General features: G+C 54.4%; 1 protein-coding gene across 1 annotated transcript; it reads left to right on the top strand.

Annotated features, from left to right (window-relative positions):
* Window positions 1-4,008: 4,008 nt before the first annotated feature.
* LOC141997169 (uncharacterized) lies at window positions 4,009-21,423 on the top strand. The gene is made up of 6 exons (XM_074969446.1): window positions 4,009-4,054; window positions 4,523-4,688; window positions 16,423-16,481; window positions 17,646-17,995; window positions 19,321-19,615; window positions 21,251-21,423. The coding sequence occupies exons 1-6, from the start codon at window positions 4,009-4,011 to the stop codon at window positions 21,391-21,393; spliced, it is 1,059 nt and encodes a 352-aa protein (XP_074825547.1). The 3' UTR covers window positions 21,394-21,423.
* The last annotated feature ends 2,667 nt before the right edge of the window (window positions 21,424-24,090 follow it).

Genomic DNA, 24,090 nt, shown 5'->3' with positions numbered 1-24,090 from the left:
CCCCCGTCCCCAACTTCTCCTTCAGTGCAGAGAGGTGGGGAACAGCAGCCAAATGCCTGGCTCCACACTGGCACTGTGCGCGCTGGTGCGGGACTGCCCGAGTTCTGGGGAGCAGAGGCCCCGGTTCTTAGCGCGGCACTGGGCCGCGCTGCCCCGGGATTTCTTTCACAGCGCATCGCCAGAGACCGTGTCTGTCCTGCCTTCGCCCGCGGGGGGAAGGGCTGTTCCTCCGGCCACGCGTTCAGATGAAAGGGATCCCGATTCCTTTACTCCGCCATTGGTCCGAGTGGCAGCGTGGTGAGGAGCCTAATCCAAGAGAGGACCCGTGCCCAATGTCGGCTCTCGCGCAACCCAGGCTGGTAAGAAAATGCCCATTGCCGACTTGAATTACACAAAGGACCCAAGGGGAGCGCTCGCTAGTCACTGCGGGCAGACCTGGCAACTCCAGAGCGCTATTGAAGAGCCTGCTTGAAAACACAAGCGCCTCCACTTGAGAGATTTGTTTTCCGGCCCAGGAAATTATCCCTGGTTTTCCCAGGCCGCCACACTAAGCCTCTGGAGTGTAAATGTATCCGGTAAAGACGAGCCTCTACACGAATGCCAGGTTCCCGATCCGCCCCTAGGGGTTGATTTGTCTGTCCTTAAAGAAGGGAGCAGATGCAAATGGAGTGACAACATTTCCTGTCCCACCCCCGCCGTGTCCCCCACCCTGCAGGAGACAAAAGCTGCAGCCCCATGTGTCTGCAGTGAACACCCACAACTCTCACTGGGAAATTCACTCCCCACTTAGCAGAAGATGCTCCTCTGGCTGCACGTTGCTTTCCTGGCAGCACATCCCCAAGGTGATTTCTGGCCCTAACAGATGGGGGCAGGGGAGACCAGTGTTACTGCGCACAAGGCTAAGATCGTTCTCTGTTCTGTCCTCAGGGGCCACTTCGCAGGTTCAGCTGGTGGAGTCTGGGGGAGGCGTGAAAACGGCAGGAGAGTCTATCAGCATCTCCTGTAAAGCCTCCGGGTTCACTTTTGGTGACTACTGGATGCACTGGTACCGGCAGTCTCCCGGGAAGGGACCCGAGTGGGTGTCCGGCATTAGCTATTGGGCCGGAACCGACAAGAGATACGCTGAGTCGGTGAGAGGGCGATTCACCATCTCCAGAGACAACCCCAGCAACCTGCTCTATTTGCAAATGACCGGCCTGAGACCCGAGGACGCGGCGGTGTATCACTGTCAGAGAGACACAGTGACGGGCAGGGAATCTAACCACGCACAAAAACATCCCCTTTGCAGTCACAGCCCGCCGCGGGGCACAGCCCAGGGGAAGAGTCAGACACACACAGAACTGAACCAGGGAGAAAATGGCCCCAACGCCGCGATCAGCACGTGAAGGACACGGCTTTTGTGGGGCTGCAGAGACAGGTCAAGGCTGGGCGAGGAAACACTGGAGGGTAGCAGGCCCCGTTTTCTTTCCTGCACACCTGCCCATCTGGGCTAGCAGCGAGCTTCCTCTCTCCCTGCCCCTGCCCCTAGGGGGCAGCACCCCGCTCTCTCTTGCGCTCCCTCACTTAGATGATTCCCAAGCAGCCTCTAGGGGGCGGGCGGGGTCAGCATTTCTTTGGTGGACCCAGAGCTGTGGCAGGGGGCAGCCAAAAGGGGACAGGGTCAGATGTCACTAGCTGCTGGCAGATCTGATGCTGCCCCTTTGGCTTCCCCTTGGTGCCCCAGCTAGGAATGAAACCCGCGTGTCCTGGGACCCAGCCCAGTGATTGGACCACTAAGGCAGGGATATGGTTTTTCCAGTGCCGGAAGTTCAAATTAGTCTCCCGGATTCTGATTGGTGGGTTCCCGAAGAAAAGGGCTGGTTTCACAGGCAGCAGCTTCCAGTGGCTTCAGTGCACCTTTAACTGCAGTAACTGACCGGTTTACTGACCATGGGAGAGGTAATAGTGAAAACTGGCCAGGTGAAAACTCAGCACCCGCAGTGAGTGAGAATAGCCCCCCACCTTCCTGGGATGATATTACCTCACCCAACTTGTCTTGTTGATATCCTGGGACACACACACACACACCGCGGCACAACTGCCCTCCATAGAGCAGGGAAGAGAGTGAGACAGCCCAGTCCGGGTCTGCCATGCTGTGCTGGGTTGCAGACATTTGCGGAGGAGAGAGAGGCTTGTATATGGGATGTATGCGCCCCTGTTTGGTGTGTGTAGGCTGGATAGATCAATATAGAGAGAGGTTTGATAGACAGATAGATTAGATGAGTATCAGATAGAGAAAGGGATGTATGACATGGATAGATAAGTAGTAGAAAGATGCACACTCTCACATAAAGAAAAGGAGGACTTGTGGCACCTTAGAGACTAACAAATTCATTTGAGCATAAGCTTTGGTGAGCTACAGTTCACTAACCGGATGCATTCTGATGAAGTGAGCTGTAGCTCACGAAAGCTTGTGCTCAAATAGATTTGTGAGTCTCTAAGGTGCCACAAGTCCTCCTGTTCTTTTTGCGAATACAGACGAACAGGGCTGCTACTCTGAAACACTCACCCAGATGGAGGGAGAACGGACGAGAGAGGGAGAACCAAACCCCCAGAGAATTTCACACCCTCTCATGACCACAGCCACACTCTGAGAGAGTCGCTGTTCCCCAGACACCCTCCTCCCCCGACCTACACACGCACGGAGGCCGCTGCTGTCCTTTCCCAGGCATTTGTCTTCCCCAGAAGCTGCACCGGCGGCTGTGGGGCTCATTGGCTTTCCCCCTCCCCCCGTACAGACATGCCAGGGGCTTGGTGGCTGGTGCTTTGCGCGCTCTCTGGCTTTCCAGGTGAGCATTGAGGGGCCCGGTCCCCGGGAACTCTGGGGGGCTCCATGGAAAGTTTAGACTTACCCCTCCTCTCTGTTCCAGGTGCCCTTTCCCGGGTGCGGCTGGTGGAGTCCGGCCCTGGGATGGGGAAGGTCTCCGAGCCCCTCACTCTGACCTGCGCGGTCTCTGGGGAATCGATAGCGAGCAGCGATTACCTGTGGTAGCGGATCCCGGCGTCTCCAGAGACAGGACTAGAATACCTGGGCGTTATCACCCGCTCCGGGACTCCATTCCCGGCCCAGGCTCTCCGGAACCGCCTCACCCTCTCCAGAGACACCGCCAGGAGCCAGGTCTCCCTGCAGCTGCTGTCCCCGAGAGCTGCGGACCCCGCCACCGACCACTGCGCCAGGAGAGAGGCCCAGCGACACAGACAAAGGGGGGCCTGGGACAAAAAGGGGGATGGGTACATTTCACAGGGACTTTCAGGGCAGTAGGAGACCGAGGGAGAGACCAGCTGGGAGAGACGGATCCCTGCGGGTTGAAGAAGGGACCGAGACTCAAACCAGGCGGTGTTTCATCCCAGCCCCCTCTGCCAAACCTGAGCGCGGGTCACAGTGTCTGCAGGAGCGGATCAAAGAGACTCGAGCGCAGGGGGGCAGCCTGACCCCCCAGCCCGGATGTGAGACTTTATTCCCCGGCGATGAGCGGCCCCTTGTGTCCCTGGGGGAGATAGTTACCAGGGGAATCCCAAAGCCTCTTCCGACATCCAGAGACCATTGCTCGCGAGCCTGGAGCGGCGTTTGCTTTCCCGGGGAGGTTTGTCTGCAGCAGGCCGGTCTCAGGCTGCGCTGGGGCATTTCTCACCGGGGTCTCTGCTGTGAGGTGCTGGGAGCAGAGCTCTGGTTCTGCGCTTGTGCCCTGCAGCGCCTGACACACTTCAGGTGGGTGTGAGAACCTCACAATAACCCGCTCTGTTCCAGGGGCGCCCTGACACCCATCAGCCTGGAGTCTCCGCCCCTCTCCGGGGCAGGGTGTGGGAAGGGGGGTGACTTCGTTTCCTTTCCAAACCAGGTAGCAGCGCCTGGGAGGCTGCAATAGACAAAAGCGGCTGCGCCTTGTGTTTGTGCAGTTAAGGGCTGGCACCGCCCCCCGCCGCCCCATTATCCTGACAGGGAGAAGTAACCCTCCAGCTCAGCGAGCAATGCCGGTGTGGATACAGTTTGTGTTCCTTTTAGCCGCTTGTAAAGGTGAGAAAATGTTTGAAAATACAGGGAACCTAGAAATTATGTCTTTTTAATTGTAGTGTATCTATTTCTGTTTGTCTGTATAAACCTCTTTAGTATCATCTATCTATCTATCTATCTATCACCGCCATGAATTTGCATCCATCCAGGCAACATCATATTTTCTTTCTTTCTTTCTTTCTTTCTTTCACAGTCCAATCTATACAATGTTCCATGCACATCATTATCCCATCTCTTTGTATGTTTCTAATCCCCCAGTAGCTATTCATCCATCCAGTGTCCCTGCCCTGTACTTATCTCTCTATCCATCCGCATTTCCCCCTCTACTGTCTCCAGCTATGCTTTCCTCCACTCTATTAGCTTGAAACTTCTCTGTCTATCTCTGTTGCTTAGATGCCCCTTATCACTCTAGTGAGAGTCATTAGGTATGACCATTGATCATTCTGCTTATTAATGTGCTTTCTCCACCAGGTGCCCAGTCCCAGATGCAGCTGGTGGAGTCCGGAGGGGCTGTTAGAAATGAAGGGGAGTCCATCCGGCTCTCCTGTAAAGGCTCCGGCTTCACCTTCAGCAGCTATCACATGTTCTGGTACCGGCAGAGTCCCGGGGAAAGCCCGGAGTGTGTCTCTGTCACGGAGTGTGGGGGAGTCCAGGCCCTGCACCCCTCTTCCAGGGATTCACTGAGACTCTCAGCCAGCCAGTAAAACAGAAGGTTTATTGGACAACAGGAACACAGTCCAAAACAGAGCTTGTGGGTACACCCAGGACCCCTCAGTCAAGTCCTTCTGGGGGAGCAGGGAGCTTAGACCCCAGCCCTGGGGTTCCCTGTGTTCTTCCACCCAGCCCCAAACTGAAACTAAACCCACCCAGCAGGTTCCCTGCTGCAGCCTCCATCCACATTCTTGGGCAGAGGTGTTACCTCCCCCTCCCCCTCCTGGCTCAGGTTACAGGCTCTCAGGTCTCCCATCTCCAGGGCACATTCCCAGGTCAACACTCCCCTCTCCCTGCTGCGTCACATTGTCACATCTCTCCCCCCTTCGAGACTGAACTGAGCGGGGTCACACTGACCAGTGACCTGGGGAAGTTCGGGGCCCCTTCTCCAGGACAGCACATACGCTATCAGGTTGGCACTTCCCTTCACGTGGACCACGTCCATGTCATAATCCTGCAGGAGCAAGCTCCACCTCAGGAGCTTGGCGTTGGCTCCTTTCATCTGGTGCAGCCAGGTCAGGGGAGAGTGGTCGGTGTAGACGGTGAAGTGTCGCCCAAAGAGATAGGGCTCTAGTTTCTTGAGGGCCCACACCATGGCCAGGCACTCCTTCTCGATGGCCGCGTAGTGTTGCTCCCGGGGTAGCAACTTCTTGCTCAGGTACACGATGGGGTGTCTCTCCCCCTTTTCATCCTCCTGCATTAACACCGCCCCCAGTCCCGTGTCTGAGGCATTGGTGAACACCACAGAGGGCTTGTCAAAGTCTGGGTTTGCCAGAACTGGGCCACTGACCAGAGCCTCCTTCAGCACCCGGAAAGCCTCCTGGCACTGCTCAGTCCAGACCACCTTGTCTGGCTTCCCCTTCTTGCATAGCTCAGTGATGGGGGGGGCTATGGCGCTAAAGTGGGGCACAAATCTTCGGTAGTATCCTGCCATCCCAATAAAGGCTTGGACCTGCTTTTTGGTGTGGGGAGCGGGCCAATCTCTGATCACCTCCACCTTGGCTGGTTCCGGCTTTAGGCGGCTGCTTCCCACCCAATGGCCCAGGTAAGATACTTCAGCCATCCCCACCTTGCACTTCTCCGCTTTTACAGTCAGCCCAGCCCCCTGGAGTCGGTCCAGCACTTGTCTAACCTGGGACACGTGGTCCTCCCAGGTCTGGCTAAAGACACAGATGTCATCAATATACGCCACGGCAAAACTCTCCATCCCCCTCAGTAGCTGGTCCACTAGGCGCTGGAAGGTGGCCGGCGCTCCCTTGAGGCCGAAAGGCAGGGTCAGGAACTCATAGAGCCCCAGAGGGGTGATAAAGGCTGATTTCAGCCGGGCATCTGCATCCAGTGGCACTTGCCAGTAGCCCTTTGTAAGGTCCATGTTGGTGAGGTACCGAGCTCCTCCCAGCTTGTCTAGGAGCTCGTCAGGTCTGGGCATGGGGTAGGTATCTGGTACAGTGATGGCATTGAGCTTCCGATAGTCCACACAGAACCGGACCGACCCATCCTTTTTGGGGACCAGCACCACCGGCGAGGCCCAAGGGCTGGCTGATGGCTGGATCACCCCAAAGCCAGCATGTTCCGGACCTCTCTTTCCAGGTCCTGAGCAGTTTTCCCTGTGACTCGGAATGGGGAGCATCTTATCGGCGGGTGCGACCCTGTCTGCACCCGGTGGACAGTCGGTTTAGTGCGTCCAGGCTGGTTGGAAAACAGCTGTTGGTACGGATGCAGCACCCCCCTGACCTCAGCTTGCTGGGCAGGGGTTAGCTGATCCGAGAGGGGAATTGTTTCCAGCGGGGAACCAGCTCTGGTCCCAGGGAATAGATCTACTAAAGGGTCATCTCCCTGCTCCTCCCAATGACCACACACGGCCAACACCACATTCCCCCTGGCATAATATGGCTTCATCATATTCACATGGTACACCCGGCGGTGGTGGGCCCGGTTCGACAGCTCCACCACATAGTTTACCTCATTGAGCTGCTTGACGACCTTGAAAGGGCCCTCCCAGGCGGCCTGTAGTTTGTTCTTTCTCACGGGGATGAGAACCATCACCTGATCCCCGGTGGCGTAGGCCTGGGCCCGCGCCGTGCGGTCATACCAGACCTTCTGCTTCCTCTGGGCTCTGGCCAGATTCTCCCTGGCCAGGCCCATGAGTTCAGCCAGTCTCTCTCGGAAGATCAGGACATACTCCACCACTGACTCTCCATCGGGAGTGGCCTTCCCCTCCCACTCGTCTCTCATCAGGTCCAGGGGGCCCCTCACCCTCCTTCCATATAACAGTTCGAAAGGCGGAAATCCGGTAGGCTCCTGGGGCACCTCCCTGTATGCGAACAGCAGGTGAGGTAAGTACTTGTCCCAATCCTGCGGGTGCTGGTTCATAAAGGTTTTCAGCATCATCTTTAGCGTCCCGTTGAACCTCTCCACCAGCCCATTGGACTGGGGGTGATACGCTGAGGTCCAGTTGTGCCGGACCCCACATTTCTCCCACAAGCACAGGAGCAGGGCCGACATGAAGTTGGACCCTTGGTCTGTCAAGACTTCCTTGGGGAACCCTACTCGGCTGAAAATGGTCAGGAGCGCATCTGCCACGGTGTCTGCTTCAATGGAAGCTAAGGGCACTGCCTCGGGGTAGCGGGTGGCAAAATCTACCACCACCAGAATGTATTTCTTCCCCGACCGGGTCGTCTTGCTGAGAGGCCCCACGATGTCCATGGCCACCTTCTGGAAAGGCTCCTCTATGATGGGCAAAGGTCTCAAAGCCGCTTTCCCCTTGTCCCAGGCCTTCCCCACCCTCTGACAGGGGTCACAGGATCAGCAATACTGCCGGACCGTGGTAAAGACCCCGGGCCATTAAAAGTTCTGTAGCAACCTCTGCCGGGTGCGCCAGATTCCCTGGTGCCCTGCGAGGGGGATGTCATGGGCCAGGTACAGGAGCTTGCGGCGATATTTCTGGGGGACCACCAGCTGCCTCCTGATCCCACAGGACTCTACTTCCCTTGTGGGAGCCCATTCTCGGTACAGGAACCCCTTCTCCCACAGGAACCTCTCCTGGCAGCCTCTCCTCATGGTCCGTACCACACTGAGGTCAGCCAGGTCCCTGAGCTTCCGCAAGGAGGGATCTTTCCTCAACTCGGCCTGGAACTCAGCGGCTGGGGAAGGGATAGGGCCCGGTTCCCCCTCAGTGGCCAGGTCTGAGGCCTCAGCCTCTCTGAGCCGTGCCCCTCGGCGCTCCCTCCACACCAGGGTAGGGTCCTGCACCTCCGGTGTGGTACCCTCCCCAAGGTCAGGGTGCAGTGCCCCTCGCCGGCTCTGGCTATGGGTCACAACCAGGGCGGTCTGGGGCTTGCTTGGCCAGTCCTCTAGGTCTCCCCCCATCAAAACTTCAGTGGGCAAATGGTGGTGTACCCCCACATCTTTGGGGCCCTCCTTGGCCCCCCATTTCAGGTATACCCTTGCCACAGGCACCTTAACTGGGGTCCCGCCCACCCCCGTCAGGGTCAGGTAGGTGTCGGGCACCACCCGATCTGGGGCCACCACCTCGGGCCGGCCAGCATCACCTCCGCGCCCGTATCCCAGTATCCATTGACCTTCCTCCCATCCACATCCAGGAGAACAAGGCACTCTCTCCGGAGGGACAGCCCCGCGCCCACCCTGTAAACCGAGCACCCTGAGTCCAGAGCCTCCAGCCCTCTGGCGGAGCTGGCCTGGGGTACTCTTTCCTCCTGCGCAGGTGGTAAGCTGGCAGCCCCCCTTTCCTGGGTCGTCTACCCCTCATCCAGCTGAGTCCCTACCCAGTTAACCCTGGGTAAGTTGGGTCTGCTCAGTCTGTCCCTGAGCCTGGGGCACTGGGTCTGTACGTGGCCTCTCTGGCCACAGTGATAGCAGCTCAGGTCACGTTGGTCCCCTCGAGCGGGTCGGAGGGGCCCGACGCCAGGCGTTCCCCTTTGGAGGGGGTTCTCCCTATTTCCCCCCGGGAGGCCCCATGGTGACTCTTTCTCTGCATCGGGGGGGGGGCTGTTCTTTTGGGACTCCTCCCGGCTACCCCCTGACCGACTGTTCACAAACTCGTCGGCCAGCTGCCCTGCGTGCTGGGGGTTCTCGAGCTTTTTGTCCACCAGCCACAGCCTCAGGTCGGACGGGCACTGTTCATACAGTTCCTCCAGTACGATTAGGTCAAGCAGGTCCTCTTTAGCTTGGGCCTCAGCTGTCCACTTGCGGGCATATCCCTGCATCCGGTTGACCAGTTGTAGGTAGGTGACCTCAGGCGTTTTACGCTCACTCTGGAACCTTCTCCGGTACATCTCGGGGGTCAGCCCAAACTCACAGAGCAGAGCCTGTTTGAACAGTTCATAGTCCCCTGCCTCCGCCCCTGTCATTCAGCTGTACACCTCCACGGCTTTGGGGTCCAGTAAGGGGGTGAGGAACTGGAGCCTGTCTGCAGGGTCAACCCTGTGCATCTCGCAGGCATTCTCAAAGGCCGTCAGGAAGCTATCTATGTCCTCCCCTTCCTTCCGCTGGGCCAGGAAGCACTTATCAAAGCTCCTTGCAGTCTTGGGTCCCCCCTCACTCACCGCAGCCGGGGCCCCACTGCTCCTCAGCCTGGCCAGCTCCAGTTCATGCTGTCTTTGTTTCTCCTTCTCCTAACGCTTCCTCTCCTTCTCCTCCTGCTCATGTTGACGTCGTTTCTCCTCATGTTGACGTTGTTTCTCCTCATGTTGATGCTGTTTTTCATGATCCTCCAGCTCCCTCATTTTCATCTCCCTCTCCCATTCCAGCCGCATCCGCTCCAGGGATGGGGAGCTCCGCCGGGAGGATCCCCTGCTGGCTGCTGGGGTCAGGGTGCCCTCGGTATTCACTGGGCTGCCCCCAACCCCTCCCCCAGGCATAGGTAGGAAGGGTCTCGGGATGTCCTGGGCAGCAGTCTGACCCCTCCCAGCCCGGTCAGGCCCCAGGACCCACGCTGCGTCCACCGGGCGGCTTCCCTCAGGGACAGGGATTGGGTCATCCAAGCAATCCCTCTCCTCCAACTGGGCAATCAGCTGTTCCTTGGTGGACCTCCCGATGCGCAGCCCCCTCTGCCTGCACAGCTCCACCAGGTCACTCTTAAGGCGTTTAGTGTACATCTCCCTGCTGGCCACTCGCAGGCCGGGCAGCTTTCCATGGTTTCCAGGAAAAGCCCCTAGTGTGCCAGTCCTTCTTGAGGTCACCACCTCTTTGCCAGGGTCGAGCTGCAGACTCCTCCGCCCCTGTGACCGCTCGCTGCAATCCCCCGGGGGACCCTGTTACTGCAAAATTCCTTCTCTCTGGTCACACACTCCCAGGGGTTAACCGCGCCCTGGAACCATCTCTCTCTGACTCTTCAGCACGCCTGCTCCCCGTCAATCCCCCTTCATTTTACTGTTCCCCAGTCACTTACTGCAGGAAGCGCCGTTCACAGGGTGCAGTACATCCCACCGCTGCCACCAGTTGTCACGGAGTGTGGGGGAGTCCAGGCCCTGCACCCCTCTTCCAGGGATTCACTGAGACTCTCAGCCAGCCAGTAAAACAGAAGGTTTATTGGACAACAGGAACACAGTCCAAAACAGAGCTTGTGGGTACACCCAGGACCCCTCAGTCAAGTCCTTCTGGGGGAGCAGGGAGCTTAGACCCCAGCCCTGGGGTTCCCTGTGTTCCTCCACCCAGCCCCAAACTGAAACTAAACCCACCCAGCAGGTTTCCTGCTGCAGCCTCCGTCCACATTCCTGGGCAGAGGTGTTACCTCCCCCTCCTCCTCCTGGCTCAGGTTACAGGCTCTCAGGTCTCCCATCTCCAGGGCACATTCCCAGGTCAACACTCCCCTCTCCCTGCTGCGTCACATCCTCACAAGAGGAAACATGTGCGCTGGTGAATGGGCAGCAGAGACTTTGTTACAAGAGTCCGGCAGTTTCGGAATCCCCAATCTAAGCCTGCGATTGCAACAGTCTCTCCTGTCTGCTGAGCAGCTGAACTGGGGAACTGAGGTTCTGGGTTCCTTTCTGACAAATGACTGGCTATTTCCTGGCTGCGCTAGCCCTGGCCACATGGGAGTGTGTGTGTGTGTGAGAGAGAGAGACAGAGAGAGAGAGAGGAGAATCTGAGACAGGTGTCCGGCCCTGGGGTGGGGCAAGTCTCCGAGCCCCTCCTGCTCACCTGCGCTGTCTCTGGGTTCTCCGTCACTGGTCAGTGTGACGAAGTGGGACTGTTCTTAATGTTCCCTCTGAATAGTGTGGGGGTGCCTCAGTTTCCCCTAGGCAGTTCTTAAGTATCTAGGGGGTGGGGTAAGGGTGTAGGATCACTGCAGAGCCCTAGGGGGCAGGTGTGTGCAGTGGTCTGGACACAGAGAATGGCCAACACCCTGTTTCCTGGCATCTTATGGCCTGGGCCTTTCCCCCCCCCCACCCGCAAGGTGAGAGCTAAAGGGTTGGAGAACAAAGGAATCAGGTGACCTCCTGGCCCGGGAAAGGGACAAAGCCCAGAGGAGGAGGGGCTAGAGGGAGTTTCAGTTTGGGGCTGGCTGGAGACATGGAGTGAATGGCAGACGTGGTTGTCTTGCTCATTGCCCCCCAAAATGGACCCAGCTGAGGAAACCCCTTCAAGCCAGGGGGTGCGGTAGCTCCCCAACACCCCTAGTTCCAGCACCTGTGAGCCTGAGACCCTCTGTTTCCGTGCGGGTGATTGGGAATCTGGCCTGAGCTGAGACACAAACATCTGGCCCCACGACCCCCGGCCTCAGAGGGTTAAAGGCAGCTCCAGGAGGAGGCACAGGAGACTGGCTGAGCTCAGTCTAGGAAGGTCCAGGAGACTGTGTCTCTGCACTGGGCACCCGGGAAAAGTGAATCCCCAGCAGTGAGACAGGAAAATCCCCACCACCCCACTTGCCGGGCAGGTCCCATGGGCCCCCATTGCCGCATCTTTTGGGCCCCGCCCTCGTCCCCCAGCCTGGTCCCTCCTGCCCTTCCTATCCGCCACACCCCCCCCCGCTAAAGGGGGCAGAAAGCAGGCACCGTCACTCCAGAGCCGCCCCGCACCCCATGGCCCTGCGCCCCCCCCCCCATCTCTTAACAAGACAGTGACAGGGGGTAGAACAAGTGGCTGCCCCTGAGCCCCTCTCTACCTTCACTCCGGATTGCAGGAGGGGCCACATGGCAACCAGGGCGCGGCTGCTTGTGACTTTTTTGTGTCTTGCAGACACTAGAGAGAGAAGCTGCGCGCACCCGCGTGGGGACATGCTCGTGGACAGACAGACACAGTGATGTCGGTAACACTGGGCACTACTCTAGGTAACTCGGGAGGGTGGAAGACCACGAGTGTCAATGAAGCCCTCTTGCTCCAGGCCCAGGCAAACTGAAGCCCCTCCGCTCCTTGAACTTTTTGTGACCCTGCACAACTAGAAGGAAGCTAGCACACAAACAGACAGGTTTGCACACGGCTCGCTAGCCAAGGCCAGCTTCGCCCGAAAAAACATATAAATAAAGCAAAAATATTTAGCAAAAACTAATAACAAATAAAACCTAATAAGGCAAGGCTCAAACAATGCTAATAAAAAAAAACATAACTGGCTACTTTAGCTAATTAGCTACGGTAGTGTACAAGGCACCAGGTAATTAATTCTGTATGCTTATGTAATTAAATGAGAAAAAATACAAATTGTATACTATAATCTGCATTCGGGGCTGCAGGATTTAAGACAGTTCAGTCTCCCTGCACCCTATCTAAAGCTTCAAATAAAACTCTCTGCTTCTCCACCCCGTTGTGGTCATTGGTGCGACGCATACCGGGCAACAAACCCAACTGTTGCTTGCCTCGGGCACTCTGTGCCGGCAACAGTTCTTGGCGCTCAACGTGGGGCTCGAGGCTGCTATTTAGCCTTGCCCAGGCCCCTCCTGGCAGTCGATGGATTGTGGCGACAACCAACGCCCAGCGCGCACCCGTGAGTTCATCAGGAGGCCTCGGAGGAGACGCGATTTGCTTGACCCCGGAGGGCACAACGGTGCAACGTGCCCCTATAGTGAAGAAGCAACTGCAGGCGATGGTGGGAAACCAGTCCTTTGGAAAAGGTAGGAACAGACCAGTGGTCTGGACTTTCTCTGTTAAGACCCGGGGACGCCCAGTGTCGTCTGGGAATATGGGACAGGGACAGAGTACTACAGGCAGGGCACAGTGCACGCCCCTAAAATACATTCTAGCAAACTGGAAAGTGTTTGAATCAGATCCAATAACAAAGAGCAAATTAAAAAGGGTTTGTACAGTAGACTGGCCTCAATATCGGCTAAAGGACCAGGAATGGTGGCCACTGGAAGGGTCAATCAATTATAATACGATCCTCCAATTAGTCCTGTTTTGTCAGCAAACAAGTAAATGGAATGAACTTCTGTATGCGCAAGCGTTTATGACTTTAAGAGATAGAACAGACATTCTACAGAGATGTAATTTGTCTCCAACAGGACTGGTAGTAGCTAATGTTAGCCCCCAGAAGCCCCCCAATGTTGTAATGGCAGATTCGGTGTCCCCTTCGGCCCCCACCTTAAAAAGGTAGGATGCCTCGGGTTACAAAGATTGCCCCCTCGGTGGGACTCTATCCTTTAATTACCGAGACTGTTATGGCTTGCCCAGGGGCACCACCATGCAAGTTTACACCCATGTGCCATTCAATCCAGTAGACTTAGCAGCTTTTAAAACACAGGCTGGGGAATTCTCAACGAACCCAAGCCAGTTTATTTCAGTCTTCGAGGCGTGCCTCAGTAGTCACAAGCCGGATTGGGACGACTGTAATATCCTCCTGAGAACCTTGTTGTCTGAGGTGGAGCAGAATCAGGTTATAGCTAAGGCAAGGGAGGAGGCACAGCAGAGACACGAAAGGGATCCAAATAATGTCCTCACTGCCGAGGACGTGGTCCCCCTAGCAGATCCCAGGTAGAACCCAAATGACCCCGTACACATGACCCGTCTCACCTCCTATAAGGAGTTACTTTTGCATGGACTCCGACACTCGGCTCTCCAACACAACAATTGGCCCAAACCATATAAAATAATACAGGAACCAAAGAAAAGTCCAGTTGCCTTGTTACAGCGCATTTGGAATGCCATTCGGCAGAATAATAACGCAAACCCCGATGACCAGGTAACCAAGGCAATTATAAAGGGCATTTTTACTGGCCAAGCAGCCCCCAACATTAAGAAAAAGTTGCAAAAGAAAGAGGACTTAATGGGCCTGACTATGGCACAAATTTTAAAAACTGCAAACCAAGCTTATAATCTAAAAAAAAAGGCAATGTAAAATACTGTAGCAACAGTGCAGGCTGGCACAAAGGGAAGACCCCGGAATGGTAGCAGTAAATTAAAAAAAAGGGACCGAGGACAAGGATGTCCGGGCCCGCAGGAGAGACGGCTGGGTCGCAACCAGTGTGCCTTATGCCAAAAGAAGGAACACTAAAAAAATGAATGCCCAGAAAGGGAGCGCACCCCTATAATGGTGACGGGGGAGCAGGAATAGGGGTGTCAGGGGAGATGGACCGTCCTGCCCCCGGAATCCCGAGTAAAGATGCGGGTAAAAAGCTCAAATATAATTTTTTTAGTGGACTCTAAAGCGGCACGGACTGCTGTGAACCGACCCCTTCAGTTGCTGGTGGCAGATTCCCTCACCGTGGTGGGTGCCACAGGCAGAGGTACCAAGTGCCCAGTGTAGGCCCCAGCGGAATGTGATTTGGGCAACAGGACTATCTCCCAGAAGCTGGTTTACCTCCCCGACTGCCCAACGCCTCTGCTGGGACGGGATCTGCTTTGTCGCCTAGGCGCCACCCTGCATTTTACTAAAAATGAAATAACCCTTACCTTACCTCCCGAGAATGCATGGATCATGTCCCTTGCAGTTAAACCTTCAGCTATGCAAGCCCCAGAATGAAGCCAGTGGAAAGACCAGGTGTACCCCCTAGCGTGGGCAGCAGGGGTCCCAAGAAAGGCCACCCACCAAACCCCCGTCAATGTTCAGCTCATGCCAGGGAAGGGCCCAGTGCAAGTCAAACAGTATCCAATCAAGAGGGAAGCCAGAGAAGGTCTGCAAGAGACTATAGACCGGTTCCTAACGTACGGCATCCTGCGAGAATGCCAGTCAGCCTGGAACACTCCCATTCTGCCCATACAAAAGCCTAATGGCACGTATTGCTTGCCACAAAACCTAAAAGCGGCAAATAAATGGGTTAAGACTCTGCACCCCCTTGTCCCAAATCCATATACATTACTGGCTTCTATAGGGGGACAGTATACCCATTTTTCGGTGCTCGATCTGAAAGACGCTTTCTTTACCATTCCAGTTGACACCCCATCTCAGAAGATCTTCTCCTTTGTGAAAGTAGAATGAATTATATTGAAATTATAATTCATTAAAGAAATGCTGCTTGAAGAGTTTGTTGAATTATAGTTGTCAGGAAGAGAAACATTAAGGAGTGTGAGACAATGGGTCCTCAAACTAATTAACTTAGAGCTCCTACTGAGCTAGGAGATTGGTAAACGTTAGTATGCAAACAAGATATGTATGTATATTTGTCAGTTTCTGCTTCCTTTTGTCTCCTATGTTAAATTGGCTTTGGCTTATCTGTTTAAATAAGTTAGCTTGAGCTTTTGCAGGGGCTCACATATATCTGGGTGCATTGGCAAAGCGCTTTGCTAATAAACAGAGTGGTCTGACAAATTATGTGAGTCCTGAATCTGACTTTGACACCTTCAAGTGGGAGGACCAAAAAAAAGTTAAAAAGCAACTTTGCTGGATGGTGTTGGCGCAGGGATACAGACTTGGGCTTCAAAAAAAAAAAAAAAAAAAAAAAAAAAAAAAAGATGGCTTCATTCCCCGGAAGGGAAGATCCTCCTACTGAAGGGCTTGATCCGGCCAGTACTGCAGCAGCTACACCAAACCACTCACGCCAGCAGAGAGGCCCTTATCCAGCTAATAAAAAAATCCTTCTTAACTTCTGGACTCCAACCCCTGGCTACCCAAATACAAGCTGACTGTTTAGTCTGCCCAAAAAATCACCCTTGGCCAGGATATCCGGTAACACCAGCTACCCTGGAACCCACTCCAGGCCCCGGACTGGTGTGGCAAATAGATTTTACTGAGTTTCCCCGAACTCAAGGGTTCAAATATCTTCTCGTCTTGGTGAACCAATTCAGCGGATGGCCTGAAGCCTTCCCATGCCATAAAAGCACTGCCAAAACAGTGGCCCTCAAGTTTGTTAAAAAAATTATTCCCCGCTTCAGACTCCCCCAATAAATAAAATCTATAACAATGGGATGCACTTCACATCAAAAATCGTTCAAAACATCTCAGATGCTTTACAGATCTCCTGAAAACTCCATACGCCCTGGAGACCGCAGGCCAGTGGCGTAGTGGAGCGTACCAATCAAACCCTTAAGCAACACCTCTCAAAAGTGTGCCAAAAAGCCTCCCTGCGATGGCCTGATGCTCTGCCCCTTGTCCTGCTCTGTGTCCGCGCTCTCCCAAAGGGTAGATTAGGGCTTAGTCCCTTTAAAATTACATTTAAAAGGGCATGGCCTATGAATGGAACACTGGTCCTGGCAAAAAAGTAGAAAATGAAATGTGGTTTTTTGTCTCAGTATATGTGCTCTCTGTCTGCTGTTCTCTCTTCTCTCCACAGGTATACCAAAGACTTCCAGCCTCTTCCATTGAATGCCCCTGTCCACTCCTTGCAGCCAGGTGACTCCGTGCTTGTTCGTACCTAAAAGGATGAGCCTCTCCAAGAAAAGTGGAAGGGACCCCACAGTGTCCTGCTGGTCTCCCACACGGCGGCAAAGGTCGAGGGACACAAAAACTGGACCCATCACTCTCACCTGAAGGCGGTGCCTGCTCCTCCGCCAGCGGAACAGCGCACCGTCCAGCCCATCACCACTTCACCCTCCGACGATCTTAAACTCAAATTATTGTTTAAAAAAACATAAACACACAGACACAAAAAACAAAACGCTAAGGGCATATACACCATAAGGTCCCTCATAATAAGTGTCATTTGCCTAGTACTCCCCATATCTCTCTCACTAAAAAAAAAAAATAAATAAAAACCATTAATCTCAATGTAAATACCTATAAGGCCCTCAAAATAGCCTTTGTCCGTAAATTTAATCTTTCCAGCTGCTGGATATGTTCACAGATCCCCCACCATGCAGCCAGCTTCCTTTAAAGGGCAACCCCCCACAACTGGTCAGACCTCTGTAACAAATGGTTAAAAGCAAACACCACTCAATTGCAAAAGCAGCCCACCTTAACAAAAAACTGTACTAAAAAGGCCAAGTTTAGCAGCAACATTAATCCCTGGGAACCCAATTGAAATGCGACCCATGCCCCCAAACCCATCTAGCTATGCTCCGTCCCCATGGGCCTCCTTTGTTATCACCAGGAAGCCACAGCTAACCATACCTGGTTCACTGACAATAGTACCTGTCAGTATTATTTGTCCCCGTCCGCAAATACCACTATTCCTCTACGTAATAGTGCTGGCCAAGACACAGGCAAAGGGCTTCAATATTACACCCCCAGGTTTGCACACGGCTCGCTAGCCAAGGCCAGCTTCGCCCGAAAAAACATATAAATAAAGCAAAAATATTTAGCAAAAACTAATAACAAATAAAACCTAATAAGGCAATGCTCAAACAATGCTAATAAACAAAAAAAAAAACATAACTGGCTACTTTAGCTAATTAGCTACAGTAGTGTACAAGGCACCAGGTAATTCATTCTGTATGCTTATGTAATTAAATGAGAAAAAAATATAAATTGTATACTATAATCTGCATTCGGGGCTGCAGGATTTAAGACAGTTCAGTCTCCCTGCGCCCTATCTAAAGCTTCAAATAAAACTCTCTGCTTCTCCACCCCGTTGTGGTCATCGGCGCGACGCACACCGGGCAACAAACCCAGCTGCTGCTTGCCTCGGGCACTCTGTGTCGGCAACAGTGAGACAGGCACACACACTGCGATACAGAGGGGGATGGACACACACACACACACACACACTTTCCCTTCTGTTCATGTCCCAGTACATCTATCCCGGGAAAGCGCCAGAGTGGATCTCCTACATTAACCCCGGTAGCACTAAAGCGGACTATGGCCATTCAGTGAAAGGGCGATTCACCTTCTCCAGAGACAACCCCAGCAACCTGCTCTATTTGCAAATGACCGGCCTGAGACCCGAGGACGCGGCGGTGTATCCCTGTGTGAGAGACACAGTGACGGGCAGGGAATCTAAGCACGTACAAAAACATCCCCTCTGCAGTCACAGCCCGCTGCGGGGCACAGCCCAAGGGAAGAGTCAGACACACACGGAACTGAACCAAGGAGAAAATGTCCCCAGCGCTGCCAGCAGCGCGGGACGGACGCGGCTTTTGTGGGGCTGCAGAGGCAGGTCAGGGCTGGGGGAGGACACACGAGGCAGCCGCTATCTCAGTCCCTGCCCCTAGGGGGCAGCACCCCCGCTCTCTCTTGCGCTCCCTCGCTTAGATGATTCCCAAGCAGCCTCTAGGGGGCGGGAGGGGTCAGCATTTCTTTGCTGCACCCTGGGTCCCAGGAGACCTTGGTGGGTTCCGAGCTGTGGCAGGGGACAGCCAAAAGGGGACAGGGTCAGATGTCACTAGCTGCTGGCAGATCTAACGCTTCCCCCTTGGCTGCCCCAGCTAGGAATGAAACCCAGTGACTGGACCACTAAGGCAAGGATATGGTTTTTTTTTTTTCCAATTTAGGACGTTCAGATTTGGCTCCCAGACTCTGATTGGTGGGTTCCCGAAGAAAAGGGCTGGTTTCACATGCCAATGTCTCCAGTGCACCGTTAACTGCAGTAATCGTCCGGTTTACTGGCCATGTCAGAGGTAATTGTGACAACTGGGAAAAAATTGGGGCAAAAGTTGGGGATTGGTCCTGCTTTGAGCAGGGGGTTGGACTAGATGACCTCCTGAGGTCCCTTCCAACCCTGATATTCTATGATTCTAACTGGAAAACTCAGGTGAAAACTCAGCACCCCCCAGTGAGAGAGAATAACCCCCCACCTCCCTGGGATGTTCATCAATAGCTCAGCAAGGCAGGGGCGGGGTTTCTCCGAGTGCTATTTTAAATGAGGCGGGGCTATGCAAACTATCCCCGTGCAGAGACTCTCTTTCCTGGTCCGTCCCACCCGCCCCTGACCCTGCGGCCCGTGGAGAAGCTCTGTCCCTGCAGGGAGCAGCTCCGGACCCGTCCCCAGGGCGAGGACTGGCCGCAGACGCGCAGAGACGATGAGGTGGTGGCTCCATTTTGCTTTCATCGCAGCAGCGTCCAAAGGTGCTTGGGCTGGCGGGAATCGGGGGGTTATTGATCCGATTATTGCCATTGATTGACCGGAGCGGGACAGGGGAGATTCCCCGGGAATAAATTGGGACACACGGATTTTGTTTCCGGTTTCATACCATGTATTTGTCTTGTCTGAGAGGCGGCGGCTGAAAACCCCCAAAGGGTTTTTATTTTTCTCATAAATATTTTGGGGAGACCAGAAGTTCCCCCCTTACATTAGACTGTGGCCAAAGCTGCCGCCGTTGCCCAGACCTGGCCCGAGGGGATTGTTCCCACCCGCTCTCACGCCCCCAACCCGGCTTGTTCCCCAGGGGCCGAGGCGCAGGGGCGGCTGGTGGAGTCCGGCGGCGGGGCTGCGACCACCGGCGGCTCCAGGCGGCTCTCCTGCACGGGCTCCGGACTCGCTTTCGGCAGCTACACCATGTTCTGGTACCGGCAGCGCCCCGGGAAGGGGCTGGAATGGGTCTCCTGGATCAGCAGCACTGGTGGGAGCAAAGATTACCCTGACTCCGTGTGTAACCCTTCTGCCAGGCCAAGTTGATAGCAGCAAGGGCCGGGTTCAGTACACAGGGGTTCCCTCTCATCAAAGCAAATACAAAACTGGCTCGAGCCCCCACCCAGTGACCTGGGAAAATCTTACACACCCCCTGGGCGCCTCAAAGAGGCAATACTTCCCCTCTCGCAAGCACGGAGTCTCGGTGTAGTAGAGAATCTTTAATACCATGAGGTAAACGACATCAGCATTAAATTGGGAAAACACCACAACTAGTGTTCATTAACCAAACCATGAGCAAAGACCCACCCCAGAAAATTGGGCCACATCCTTTCCCTCGGGTTCTTGAGTCCCAGAACCCAAATGTCTCTTGAGTCCAGCAATCCTCAAATCACCCAAAATCCGAAAAGTCCAGCCCCAGAGTTCAAAAGTTCATCTGCAGAGTGTTACTCCCCAGTCTGGCTAAAATGTGCCTGTGTGTGGGGGAAAGAGGTAAGGGGTACCTTACGTGTCCTGAAGCTGACTGCCCCACAGGGCTCTGCTCTGCTACGCTGTCTCACGAACGGCTCCGCTCCACCACGACCGGCTCCACTCTGCACAGCTCGCCGTCTCACGAACAGCTCTGCTCAGCTCGCCGTCTCACGAACAGCTCCGCTCCACCACGACCGGCTCCGCTCCACCACGACTGGCTCCGCTCTGCACAGCTCGCCGTCTCACGAACAGCTTTGCTCAGCTCGCTGTCTCACGAACGGCTCCGCTCCACCACGACCGGCTCCGCTCCACCACGACTGGCTCCGCTCTGCACAGCTCGCCGTCTCACGAACAGCTTTGCTCAGCTCGCTGTCTCACGAACGGCTCCGCTCCACCACGACCGGCTCCGCTCGGCACAGCTCGCCGTCTCACGAACAGCTCGGCTCAGCTCGCCGTCTCACGATCACACCGCTGTCTCACGAACGGCTCCACTCTGCACAGCTCGCCGTCCCACGAACAGCTCTGCTCAGCTCGCCGTCTCGCGAACGGCTCCGCTCTGCACGGCTCCGCTCTGCACAGCTCCCCGTCTCACAAACAGCACCACTGCACTCTAGATCTTCCGGCTCCCCACTACTTGACACAGTGCTCAGTGATTTCAGCTCATAGTAGTGGGGGCCTTAGTGCTGGTGCACCATAAGGCCAAAGTGAATGCAGCACAGTACCTGTAGCAAGACTCTTAATAGACCCAAAATTAGCTCTGACATTCCACAGGGGAGAGAGACAGAGGTGCAATTGGTGCTTCAGGCCCTCACAAAGGGGCCCACACCACCAGGTACTAATACCTGTCTCAAGTCTCTCTCCCTTCACAGAGTTTTGGAACCCATGTCCCTTGCCTAGCGAGTGCTACTCAGTTGATGGTGAGTCCCTCCATCATAACAAAAGGCCAAGTACAGTTCCAAGCACAGTTCCCATAATCAGGGTAATAACAATTTACTCTTCCCGCCCCAATAACAAAGACACTGGGGATCCCACAACAGCCAAAGTGACCATTTGGGCAGTTATGGCCTCATTCTAGGCGGGGTGGGTGTGCCTATGCAAATTGAGATCAGCCCCTGAAGTTCTTTTCCACTACTTGCCACACCTCACCACCAGATGTCAGGGTGGAGCCCATCCTGACTCTGCTTACACCTGAAAGGGCGATTCACCGTCTCCAGGGACAACGCCAAGAGCCAGCTGTATCTGCAAATGAGCCGCCTGGGACCCGAGGACACCGCCCGGTATCACTGCGCTGCTGGAGACACAGTGAGGGGAAGCCGGCCTGAGCTCTGACAAAAACTCGCTGCGTTCAGCCCAGGGGATTCGGGAGCGTCACGTGACCAACATCACCCCCCTGAACTCCGGTGTCCCTGAGCCTCTCCCCAGAGCCGGCTGCTCACCCACCCCCGCAGCCTCTGGGTGGCGTCCTCGTGCAGTGTCGTGCACGCTAGGGGGGCAGGGTGTGTGTCTGTGCCCGGAGCCGTTGTTCTCAGAGCACAGGGCGAGATATGAACCCAGACCCCCGGGTCTCAGAGCAGGGATGTGACCTGAACTCTGCTGGGTTCACCAGCAACGCCGCAGGCTTCTGAAATGGAAACCATCTAAGCTGCCCTATAGTACATGGGAGAATTCAGGGAAACCTTCTGTGACCGGGGGTACCGGGGAGCCACACTGAAGTTACTGGGTTAGGGTAAACTGCCAAGGATGGGGTAGACAATTCCCAAAACTGCTGGATATTCCAATACTTGGTGACTCTAAGCAAGTACAAAACAGCTTCTATAATTCCTTAGTGGTTTCCCAGAAACCAAAACACAGTTCCCTTAAAGACAGGTTTCAGAGTAGCAGCCATGTTAGTCTGTATCCGCAAAAAGAACAGGAGGACTTGTGGCACCTTAGAGACTAACAAATTTATTTGAGCATAAGCTTGCGTGATTCAGGCCTCCACCCAGACACCCAAGTCAAATATGATGAGGATTACATTGCTAACCAATTGGTTGGTATATTATTCTCAAGCCTCCCCAGGAAAGGGGGTGAAGGGGCTTGGGGGGATATTGGGGAGGGGTAGGGATTCCAAGTGACCTGTCCCTAAATTTTTGTGTAAATCACTTGGTGGTGGCCGGAATCCCATTCAAGAACAAGAACAGGAATTTGTGCCTTGGGGAAGTTTTTAACCTAAACTGGTAGAATATAATCTTAGGGGGGGTCTTCCATGCCGGTCCCCACATCTGTACCCCAGAGTTCAGAGTGGAGGGGGAACCCTGACAAGTATGTCTAGCGGCATATCACTGTCAGGCAGACACACAGTGAGCGCCTGTCCCTGGTACACACATTCCAACTTCCGCAACAAATGAGCAGGGCGCCTACAGACAACAGTCCCCTTCATTGCAGGGTCCCACCTCATTCCCCAGCGGGTCCCTTCTAGGCACTGACTGCGGCAGGGGTCCTGTAGAAAAAAGAGTGTGTGAAGTCTTGTGTCATTCCCAACAAGGGGGCAGAGTTAAGATTACATGGGCAACCTTAGCCCTGGCATCTCCTATCTTTTGAGGGCTTGACTTTGCCACCTTAACGTTCTTTTAGAGCACTTTTTAATGTCATTTCCTACCTGTATAAAAAATTGAATAAAAACCCAAACGTTTTACCCTATAGAACCACTTTGACCCCACCACCTAAGTCTTCAGCAGAGTTGGAATTTTCAGATTTGCGCACTCCTTCTCTCAGCGCCCACCTCCACCTGGGTGACCAGTGTGCACCTGCTGTGCCGATCCCTGCCAGTAGGGGTGTCACGGACACACAGGTCGTGCCCACTCTTGGCCCCGTGTGGTCTGTGGGGGGAACCCTCTTCAGTGAGACAGCTCTTCTCGGGGGTCCACTCTCTCTCAGGGGTTAAGCCTCTCCACCTCCTGGAACTGCACCTCCCAGAGCCTTAACACACCTGTCTCTGCCGTAGGCCCCCTCAGGGAGTCTACCTGCTCTGGACCGACGGGGCCTCCACTCCCAAAGGGAATAATGCCACCCTGTTCTCTAGACAGGAGAGACTCTCAGCCAGAGTAAAACAGGAGGGTTTATTGAGTACCTGAACACAGCATAGGAAACACTCAGGGCCCTCAGGCCTGGCCTCCCCCAACACAGCACATCCAAGTCTCCCTTGCATCCAGGTGGGCTATGCCTGCTCCCTCTCTCCAGTCCCGAGCCCTCCTGCTTCCCAGCTGGACATCTGATATCACCAGCCCCAAGCCCCCCCTCTGTCCATTTTCTCTCCAGGTAAAGAGGGTCGCCTGGGCCCCCTCTCCTCTCCTCTGTCCTCAGGCCCCCTCTGGCTGGAACCAGCTGGTTAGGCTACGGGGGGTCTTCTCTTCACAGCCCATTGTTCTCCCACTGTCCAGAACCAGCTGGGACTCCTGAGCTGGGCCTCCTGGTTGTAGGGACAGGATTTTATAATTGTACTATAAGAACTGATGTAAACCTTGATTTCATTCTGCCAGCCACCCTTTTTGAATAGCAGGAAGGAATGACCCTCTGGGACATTGGTAGGAATGCATCTGAGAGACTGCCAGTGTCTGTACTGATGTTAAGGCAGGGACAGACCAGAACAATCCTTATGACTGATTATGGTCACCCTTTTGTTTTAGGATAAAGTTATAATGTCTACTATGGTTTCCTATATGTATTACAAATTAGGCACTCTCGTTAAATATACATTTCTTTGTTTTAAGGTTTGGTAAGTAAAAGACAGGATCTTGTATTGTGTCTATGTTAAGGAGATTCAAAATAAACTGTCACTGTTTGTATTCTCAGAAGTCTCTGTAAAAAGACTGGTTTCAGAGTAACAGCCGTGTTAGTCTGTATTCGCAAAAAGAAAAGGAGTACTTGTGGCACCTTAGAGACTAACCAATTTATTTGAGCATGAGCTTTCGTGAGCTACAGCTCACTTTCCACAGTATGCATCCGATGAAGTGAGCTGTAGCTCACGAAAGCTCATGCTCAAATAAA

Source organism: Natator depressus, chromosome 13 (assembly GCF_965152275.1).
Source record: "Natator depressus isolate rNatDep1 chromosome 13, rNatDep2.hap1, whole genome shotgun sequence".
In the NCBI taxonomy this organism is placed as follows: domain Eukaryota; kingdom Metazoa; phylum Chordata; order Testudines; family Cheloniidae; genus Natator; species Natator depressus.
The sequence above is the reverse complement of the archived record's forward strand: the minus strand, read 5'-3'. Positions and strand labels throughout refer to the sequence as shown.